Source organism: Medicago truncatula, chromosome 5 (assembly GCF_003473485.1).
Source record: "Medicago truncatula cultivar Jemalong A17 chromosome 5, MtrunA17r5.0-ANR, whole genome shotgun sequence".
Lineage (NCBI taxonomy): Eukaryota > Viridiplantae > Streptophyta > Magnoliopsida > Fabales > Fabaceae > Medicago > Medicago truncatula.
In genome coordinates, this window is record NC_053046.1 from 29182253 (window position 1) to 29192435 (window position 10183).

At 31.1% G+C, this 10183-nt stretch overlaps 2 protein-coding genes across 2 annotated transcripts; both read right to left on the minus strand.

Moving 5' to 3' along the window:
* Nucleotides 1-2026: 2026 nt before the first annotated feature.
* On the minus strand, nt 2027-4639 carry LB6 (leghemoglobin 1-like). Its single transcript, NM_001424918.1, has 4 exons — nt 4500-4639; nt 4259-4370; nt 3061-3168; nt 2027-2341 (listed from the first exon to the last, which is right to left on the minus strand). Exons 1-4 carry the CDS (start codon nt 4592-4594, stop codon nt 2213-2215), a joined length of 444 nt encoding a protein of 147 aa, NP_001411847.1. The 5' UTR covers nt 4595-4639; the 3' UTR covers nt 2027-2212.
* Nucleotides 4640-5835: 1196 nt separating this feature from the next.
* On the minus strand, nt 5836-7161 carry LOC11442521 (transcription factor bHLH30). Its single transcript, XM_003615234.3, has 2 exons — nt 6660-7161; nt 5836-6573 (listed from the first exon to the last, which is right to left on the minus strand). The coding sequence occupies exons 1-2, from the start codon at nt 6861-6863 to the stop codon at nt 6016-6018; spliced, it is 762 nt and encodes a 253-aa protein (XP_003615282.1). The 5' UTR covers nt 6864-7161; the 3' UTR covers nt 5836-6015.
* Nucleotides 7162-10183: the final 3022 nt, after the last annotated feature.

Below are 10183 nucleotides of genomic sequence, written 5' to 3' on the forward strand. Positions count from 1 at the left end.
TTTCTTGCTGCCTAGCTAACATTGACTGTATGTCTTATCTTTTCTATTTTGAGATGATAAACTACATGCCGTATCTATCTATATAATATATTGTCATGAGTTAAGTCATTTTCAATCTTAGCTACGCTATAATAACTATATAATTCATCAGCTTTTGTGCAGGTTTGATTTCGTTTAAAAATGAGTTGAATGTAAATGTTTGGATACATTTATTTAAAAGTGAATTGAACAATAATAATAAGTGTAAGAAACATATTTATATTTAAAAACTATAAATCTTAGCTTTAAGCTAGAATCACTTCTGAAGACAACATTGATTCTACTCGAAGCAAGCAACAAAAATGTCAAAATCAAATTTACGTATTTGAGAATCAATTTTGACTCCTCAAGGGGAACCAAACAAAGGCTTAAGAGTGGCAAATGCATATATATGGACTGGACAAAATTTAGTTTGGATCGTAATGGTACATCAAAACAATCATTTTAGTCATTTATAATAAATTAAAACTGTAATTAAAAAAATAAACCGACATAGTTCAATCTCGTGAAAGGAGTTGGACAACGTGACAAATCAATATTCAAATTATTAATGATAAGTTTAAATATCCATGACCTAGAGGCAGGCAAGACTATATGATGAATACACCCTAAATTTCAATAAGTAATGGTTCGGACCAACAAATTTAGAAGACCACCCAAATGGTCACACCTGCCCCTGAAGGATAATTGTCCATATAAAGGCTTGACAGTCAAAACCCTACTTATCCACTATATGTACCCATGCTTAGGATTGGGTCGGGTATCATCCTTAGGGTGCGTTTGATTTGTTAAAAAATGAAGGACATGACAGAACAACTCCAGTTGTCCAGTGTTTGATTTGTAAAACTGTTTCAGGTACATGACAAACTGAAGGCAATGGACAGGATAAAACATAAATTTTTGTCCCTCACCAAACCATAAAACAACTTTTTGTCTCATGTACAAGTTGTCTAAAATACCAAAATAGCCTTTTGTCCTCCAAAAATCGTATAATTTTTTTTATTTAATGTCATAAAAAATGGTCTTGTGCTATTCTGTCTTATGTTGTGTTGCTCTATCTTGTATCGTTCTGTCCAGTATTTTCTGTTTTTCAAACCAAACGCACCCTTACTATCCTATTTTCAACCGCACTCTGTCTCTTGAACCCCTCATTGACTTTGGCGTTGGAGCACATGCATGTACACCAACCCCCTCCGGTGGAGAAGGACTCAAGACGGCCCGTGGCGGACTACGAAATCTCAATCCCTCTACATAGCGGTTATCAACCCAACAAGACATCTTCATCCAACAACATTCATTGTTGAATCAGGAGTAGATACATGATGTTGGCGTTATTCCATCCATAGTGCAGTGCATTAATTGATTACTAGTCTTGTGAGATGAAGAAAGATACGTAGAGCATGTAGAAGCAGATGAATCCACCTACAAGAAAGCAGGTGTTGGGACACTAAATAATGGAAGATTGGGTCGCAATTCGGCCAACAATTGGATCCTCATATGATCCACTCAAATAACCCCACAAGTAGAACAAATAACATCAGACTAGTGAAGACCCAAAAGGGATTGGATGCGGATGCTACCCCATGCTTGCTTCAAATATTCTTTTTTAGTGTAGACCATATCAAAACTTTATCTTGCATAATATACAGAAAGTCCTTTTAATTTCTTATTTACATGACTAAAAATTCACAAACACTTATTTTTTATGATGATGTCATTATGTTATCACTTATGTGTCGATGTATTTTTTGTATAATAATATAGCCCCATATCTCGGAATTTCTAGATTCATACATAAAAACATTGGCGAAACTTCTAAACTAAATGACACCATTATAAGGTGTTTACTAATATGACTGTAATTTTTTACTATGATGGGACCAATTGGCCACTTCAGAAGAAATAAAAATTTTGATTTTTTGTGATATTGAAGAATGCCTTAGAATTTTATGTGTACCTCACTAATATAATAGACATTGTGATAGAACACACGTACTCTTTGACTTGGGTTTTATTAGGGATTTGACTAAGAGATTCACCGACATAAACACTAACAAAGTAACAATATTTCATAAATATTTTTATCATAATTTATTATAGGAACTTGTTTAACAAGTTTTAGTAATACATATTTTATTTATTAATCTTTTTATGATAATAGATCATCACATGTTTAACTCATTGCTTTTTTAATTTCAGTTGCCAGTGCATCATAAGCTACTTCCCAAGCAGTGCTAAGTTCTTCACTCCATTTGTCTCCTGCTGCTTCTTTTATTGTCTTGAGCAAAGCCTCTTTAACCACCTGTACGACACCAAAAACATTAACTTTGGATTAGTGATTTAACACTTATAAAATAGGTATGTTAATACAAATGGAAAGTATTTATTGAAAACTAATTAATTTTCAAATAAAAGAACTATTAATATATTTTTAGTATTATTTTTCTATTTTTACCTCCTTATTAATTGACAGAACACAGTCAATTGTAAATTTAAATAATTTTTTTTGTCATAACAAATATATAGATTAAATTATTGATATTTGTTTCAATATGGATCATTGGCTTTTAGTCTTGAAAAAGTAACAAATGTAGTTCCCGGAAGAAGAAGGAAAAAACAACAGACTGAAACATTTTTTAGATATAAAATTTGATAGACAGTAACTATTTATAATTTAAAATAAAAGTAATTATAAAACAGAGTAAATAATACTGAACAAAAACAACTAAATCACAAAAATCCACAATTCTTTTTAGAATTTTAGTAAATCCATTGAGTTTATATTATTATTTGAAGAAGCTAAATTAGCCCATCCAAATTAACACCAGAGAGAATCGAACCGGAGATCTCGAGGAGGAGCACACTTCCAGATAATAAAAAGTGGCATGAAATATTTACTTCCATATCATAATATAAAAAGTGGCATGAAATATGCTTATTTATCTTTGTATTATTGAATTAGGGGATGCAAAAAAATAAAATTAAAATACATCTACAAAAATATTTGACATGTTGTCATACCACAAAATGAGGATCAACAACTCCCTTCTGAATGTGGATAGCACCCAACGCAGCATCTCCCAAAACTACTCCCCCTGTTGCTCGAAGTTGAGAAGCTGAATCACGCACCTATAATTTAAAAGTTAAAAATATTTTTAGGTTGATAACTATGTTAATCAAGGAAAGTTGTTAAAAAATATACTAATCGAATTTAACATTATTCTTATTACTAGAACGGAAGTATCCTTAAAAAAAAACACAAGAAATAAAGTATTGGTTCTATTTATAATTTGAACTGAACAATTTTCCAACTAGTAAAAATATTTAACGAATATTAATCAAGTCTCTTCTTCCAATTGTGGAATTTTTGTCTTCTATATCTCAATTATGTTAATTGGGTCTCCTAGATATCACAAATTGCAACAATTAATATTGTGGCACTCCATCCATTAATCATCTAATATTTTAAGACAAGAGCAAACATGACTCTAAGTTGATGTTGATTTAAGCTACATATTAAAAGTATAACATAGACCAAATAAATATCTTAGCAACTTGATGAAAGTATTTGTGGGCATCTGCTATATAAATTATTAGGAATGAAAGACCTTATTTGACCACATTAACTTTTGAAGTTGGTGTTGATTTTTTTTTTTGCGGTGTTCGAGGTTCAAACTCTAAATCTTCCATATGTGCATTGTTCTTACGAGTTAAACTCATGGGATAGTTGATGCCAACTTTGATTGGTGATGTAGGCTCCTAGAGTTAAAAACGGTTGTAAAGAGTTTGATGTGGCGATTGAGATAGATGGAAGTTAAAAATGTTTGTTAAGAATTTGATGTAGGCATGTAGCGACTGAGATACTTGGAAGATTTAATTTGCAACAATAAAACATGAGGATCCAAAATTTTATGGAACTTTTTTTTTACACCTATTATATATACGTATTAAATAAATAATGATACACAAGTACTGCCATACGCATATAAGAAGTAACATTACCTAAAATAAATCTTAAACTAACTTGCAAATTCTCTTAATATAATTATATGGATCATGTTAATCAACTTAAAATTTTAAAGTAAGAAAATAAAAGTAAGTTTTCATAATTATGTAACCAAAAGAAAAAAAGATTTCATAATTATTAATGTCAAGAAAATCATTGACATTACTGAAGAATAAAAGGAAAAAAAATTAATTGATGTAAGATTATACTTACCAGTCCAAAAACTTTTTCAGCGTGAGCTTGGAGTTGAGGACTATCTTGTACTCCAGCTGAGTCCTTAAGAAAAGAGAACAAGCCTTTTGCCGCAGGTGCTTTCTCTAATATGCTATTTTAATAAAATAAAATAAAACATATTTTTGCTAATTAATTTACATTTACATTGTATCTTTCTTAAAAAGACAATAAACATAAAGGACAAAAACAAATAAAAAATCTCACGAGAGATAAAACTTACACAGTGTAGAAAAAAACACTATAACCAGAAAGGTTTTGTTTGAATGCCTCATATGAGCTATTGACTAAAGCCTCCTGTTTATCAGTGAAACTCATATTTCTCTCTTTTCTTGTTTTTGTTTTATTATTTGTATTTTGAATGCAATAAAGTTACATGCATCCTTTGTTTATATAGAAAGTTTGAGGTGCAAAGAGGTGTATTATTTTATTGTAATTCTATTTTTAAAGAATATAATGGCTTGTGGAGGTGACCATTGTAGTTATTAAGAGACAAAAAACTTTTCAAAAACTTAAGCAAATAAATTACAATTAAATAAAATAATACCCTTTTTCGGCTACAATAGAGGGGAGCTCGAAGATAGTAACTTTAAAATTTGGCAAAATTACATAATTAGTCCCTTAACTTAATTTTAGGTAACATTTTCGTCCTTTATCTTTTTTTTGTAACGATTTAGTCTTTTATGTTATAAAATGACAATATTTTATCATTTTTTATGAGATTTTTCCAATGAAATTTGATTTTCTAGGTTTGTATGATGAAGAGTTTGTATAGGAGGATGTGGCGAGGTGGAATCATCTTCCCACTTATTTTTACATTGTAATTTATTTGGCTCTGTTTGGAACTATATATATCGGTGGGTAGGTGTATCTGCGGTCATGCCCGCTAATGTGTTAGATCATTTTATTCAATTTAGTCATATTGGTGGTGTTACAAAAACGAAGCAGTCGATATTACAAGTTATCTAGTTTGCAACAACGTGGAAATTATGGAAAGAAAGAAACAACAGAATCTTTAATTCTATGGAAAGTCCTATTACACAAGTGGTGGACGAGATCAAGTCAGTAACCTTTAGGTGGTTGAAGGTGAAACTTGTTTCTCTTCTCTTCAATTATCATGGCTGGTAACTTAGTCCATTTACCATCCTTGATATAGGCCACTGACACTACTGTTTCTGTTTCTCTTGATGTTTCCTCCTAAGTACACCTTGTACTAGGAGGGCCAATTGTGTGGTATATAATTCATTTTAGCTTCTTAAAAAAAATAATAAAGTCCAACATTCATAGCTTTGAACTATGATATTTCACCATAAATAATATATATAAATATTACACTTGAAGAAGAACCATTTCAAGAAATATTGTAATTTTCCATATATTTATCGTAAAATTTGACGACAATTATTTTTAAGAAAGGGGGAGTTGTTACACCTATATTTTCCATATATTATAATTTTCACACAATAATTTTCTTATAAGTCAATAGATATTTTCTTTGGTGGAATACAAGTTAGTGACTCAATACATGTTATATTCCTCTCGTGAGAGATTCGCGTGGATTCAATCCCGATAAGTAGCATTTCCGATATAATAAGAAATAAGCGAGTACTACTAATACTATGCTTTAGCAGTAGTCCTTGTCTCTTTGTCACATTCTTTTCTTTGATTTGAAAAACTAACTGCTACATATTTGATATTTCTAGTTCTAGCACTTAGAAAAACACAAACCTAATTACGTGTTAGCAAAAGTCCTCATTCCTCAACAACAAGGAACATTCAACCTCACGAGCCCGTTTTCGGCCCAACAAAATCGGGCCCATCCCAGAATCCACAAAAGCCCGATTCTCTATAACAGCTTTCAAACCCCTTTCCAAAGCTTCAACCACCTTCTCCTCTCTTACATCATCACCACCTTCACCATTAGGCCACTCCACCACCACAACAGTCTTTGTCCTACCTCCAACCGTCATCATCTCAGCTCGAACCGGTTTCGCTAAAACAGACCGGATTGCTTGTGTTAGATCATGGTTCAGACCCGGACGCTCCTCACAACACACTGTCACTTTCATCCTCCGTGGTTCTCCTTCCTCTTTGCCGCAATAACTCACTGTCGCCTCATCTGATTCTCCTGGAAACGGCCATGTCTCAACTACCTCTGTAGAATTAACTGAACCAGGTTCTCCGCTGCACGAAGAAGAAGACTCTCCATCATTGTGACGATTCGCCATTTCATCAGCTTCCTTCTTCAACCGTTTCACGTGCTGCACCACTTCCGCCAGCAACGACGCCTTATCGGACTGCACATAAAATAACATGTTAATACCATTTGTTTCTTATAAAAAGGACCGAAATGAGTAGTATTTTTGCAAAAGAATGTGATGACCTTAGTGGTGTTAGGGAGGAGAGAGCGAAGAGTGTTGAGATGAGCGTTGATTCTTTGTCTGCGTCTCCTTTCAGCTTCTCTATGACTCTTGCATGCTTCTTTTGATTTTCTCTCCGATTTTGATTTGTCACAGTTGATTTCCTCTAACTCTTTATTATCCATCCAACTCTCAAACCCGTAGAATCTTCTTAAAGGAGGAAGCATCTTTCTTCTTCTTCTTCTTCTTCTTCTTGGTTTTATGAAAATGTGTTTAAAATTTCAATGTAGTAAAAGAACAAATATATTAGTGTCTTTCGTTGATGTACGGTAGGATCAATGATGATATGGTGGTACTTTGGGTGATAAAAATGAATAAAATAGGAAGAAGGAACAAAAGAGTTGTACTAGGTAGAAAAAGGAAGAGAAATACAGGTAGGAAATAGGGAGGTTAAATGCTTATGAGAGCTATATAGCTAGGGTCGGGAATAAGTTAGTACCTGTTATATTTGTACATATGTCTACCAAGAGGGACAAAAGAGACAGTTACTTATACACACTTTTGTTTTGCAGACAAAATAAGCATCAAAACTTTTGCTTGTTTTTTTTTGGAATCAAGGGATATAGCTTTATTTTAACCTTTGTTAACTAGCCATTTGCAAATACTTACTTGACTGTAATTACAGGGTGGTGGTTTTTTTTTTTTTGGATCAAGAGATGTTTCTTTTAACTAATATAAATTAAACTAACCATTTGAAAATAATTTGACTGTCATTTTATAAGGATGAATTATACTAGCATTGAGTAACAAAGTATATATCATATATGGCTGGAAGATCCATCCTAACAACATTTTTATTACAAACGACGGATAATAGATCAGACTTAAACATATATATTTTGAAATTGACCTTATGCTAACAACATTTTCATTACACATGCTATTTATGTGTAGCCTAATTCAGTGAGATTCATTTCTATTTTAACCGATTAAAGACCATGTAAAAAAAAAATCTATTAAATAAGTATATTCATATCAATTGACACGATATTGTTAGACTAAAATCTTACCCAAATTTAAACTTTATATTTCATAGTTTTATTTTAGAGAGAATGATAGTTTTATGTGTAAGTTTTTTGTTGTATTATGACACTTTGTCCAAGGAGAGAAAAAAAAGTGTATTCACGGTGGTTTGAATGATATGGAGTTTGTAACAAAAAAAAAATGATATGGAGTTTGGTGCCTGTATGTATATAGAAAAATGATATCTGTACAACTACTTCGTGACAACTTTGTTGTTCAAATTTCATTTCTCATATATATATAATATAAAAAATAAAACATTTACGATCCCACTCCTATAGAGGACCCCATATCCACCTTTTCATCTCAACAACAAAAATAACCTTGAAAAACAATCTTTAAAGCTTTATCTCCCAAGCCATCGATCCCTAACAAGATTTATTTACTTTTTAGTAAGTTCCTATTATTATGATGATGATAAAAATATCATGTTTTAATGTGTTATCCAACTATGAGTGCATATTGGTACAAAATCAACTAGATCTTGAATTTCTAATACAAACATACATATATGATATGAAAACAAAACTGAAAAGTAAGTATGATGTGGATGGTGTATTGAAATGAGATAGTCCCATTATAGTGTTAGTGGTGGTGTTTGGTGCAAAAAGGAAAGAAGGGGTCCGGGAAGCAATCACTATCAAAAACTGTTACTTAATAGTCTCATTCTTTCCTTTCTGGCCGGCGCCGACAGCTTTGGTTGAAGGAATCAAAACGATACAGATGGCCATGACCATGATATGCTGTGCTGCTCACCCGACAACCTCTTTTGCTTCTTGGATCACTTGCTCTGCCTGCACTATCGTCTTGTCTTGCTTTCATACAAAACAAACTCCATCTCTTTTTTCTCCTAATAATCCATTTCCATCTTCCAAAAAAACCATCACAATCACTATATTTTGTAGAGAATCTCGCTAACGAATGTTTTAAAGATTATGTCCTAAAATGTAACATCCAAACTAAATTTATCTAGAATATTTAGCGTAAGCATTAACTTAATTTTGAATACATTAAACTTACAATAATAATAATAATCAGATCCGTCGGAATAAATTATCAAAAAATATTAATCTCATATATCCATTAAATATGTGCAATTCAGTCAATGTGTACAAACTACATTCTTGTCTGAACATTTTTTTTCCATCTAATTAGTACACAAATACGCAACGACAACGTTAAACTGATATGAGATATAACTGCGTAACTCATCCAGCTTCTTCTGCTTGTCCTAATCATGAGCATCCTGCTTGTCTGAAAGAAAGAAATTTTTTTAAAGGATTAGGATAAAACATAATGTCTCAATGAATTCCACATATCTTAGGTTGTATGCAATATCGAAAAAACTTATGATTGACATCTATCTATACATAAACCTACTTAGGATTTATTGTTCTGTTCAGCATAACTTAACGATCAGAAAAAAAAAAAAAAGTAAAACAAAGGTAAAATAGTTTAAAACTTTATCTATATAGATCGTAAGTGTAATTTTTTTTTTTTACAGCAGTAATCAACTATAATCGTCATATCATAAAATAATTGTTTTTATTGTGACGAAAATGAATGATTGTGATTTATCAATAGTGTACAAAAATTAAACTCAACAATTTATATTTATATTTTTGTTCGATTAATTTTGTATATTTTGTACAATAATTAATTTTGTTTATTACTCACGTAAAAGTGAATTAAATAATAGATTGAAGATTAAACAATTCTATTCGAGAGCACCTAAATATGGTAATATCGATTAAATTTGTGTTTGATTTTATTGTGATAAAAATTGAATTTGACTTAATTGGTTTTGTAAAATTAGTTTTGTTAAAATTGATTTTAAATTAAAATCAATTATGGTTGGATAATTATATGGTACATTAAAAAAATTTACATTGTTTGAGAATCGAGCAATAAAGATAAAAAAAAATAAAAAATTAACATTGTTCAAATCATCGAGACATGTTTTTTTCAAAGGAAAAAATTGTGAGAGCTCATGCAAGATCTAAAACAATCAATATCTTGAAAATATGATGTTATGAACTTGAGGTTGGAACATATACTATCATGTAAAGTAATTAGAGTTTTTTGTCATAAAAAATGTAAAGTAATTAGAGTTAAAAGCTACAAATTTTATTTTAAATTAAAATCAATTCTAATCAACTTCGGTAACCAAAAAAATTCTAATAAACTTCAAATTAAAATCAATTATATAAACAAAATTCTCAAAATCACTTTTAACTTTACCAAAAATGGAGTGAATCACTTTTGATCTTATTAGGTTAATACATACCTCTAAATTCACTTCTGTCACTCTCAAATTAAATCCAAAGATGCATACACTTAACACTCTACTGATCAGCATGCAGCAAAGCTCTGCCCAAGAAAACCGTCTCTGTTAATTTGCTTGTTATTTACTTTTCATTGTTGATTGTTGATCCTTGAGAAGTAAAAGTAAGTAAATTACCAA

Excerpts from the sequence above, each read along its gene's own strand:
- LB6 (NM_001424918.1), bottom strand. The coding sequence starts at position 4,594 with ATGAGTTTCACTGATAAACAGGAGGCTTTAGTCAATAGCTCATATGAG. Across the intron at positions 3,169-4,258 it reads CTGAAAAAGTTTTTGGACTG|GTGCGTGATTCAGCTTCTCA; the intron begins GTAAGTATAATC and ends TTTAAATTATAG. Across the intron at positions 2,342-3,060 it reads TTGTTGATCCTCATTTTGTG|GTGGTTAAAGAGGCTTTGCT; the intron begins GTATGACAACAT and ends GGTGTCGTACAG.
- LOC11442521 (XM_003615234.3), bottom strand. The coding sequence starts at position 6,863 with ATGCTTCCTCCTTTAAGAAGATTCTACGGGTTTGAGAGTTGGATGGAT. Across the intron at positions 6,574-6,659 it reads TCCTCCCTAACACCACTAAG|TCCGATAAGGCGTCGTTGCT; the intron begins GTCATCACATTC and ends TTTTATGTGCAG.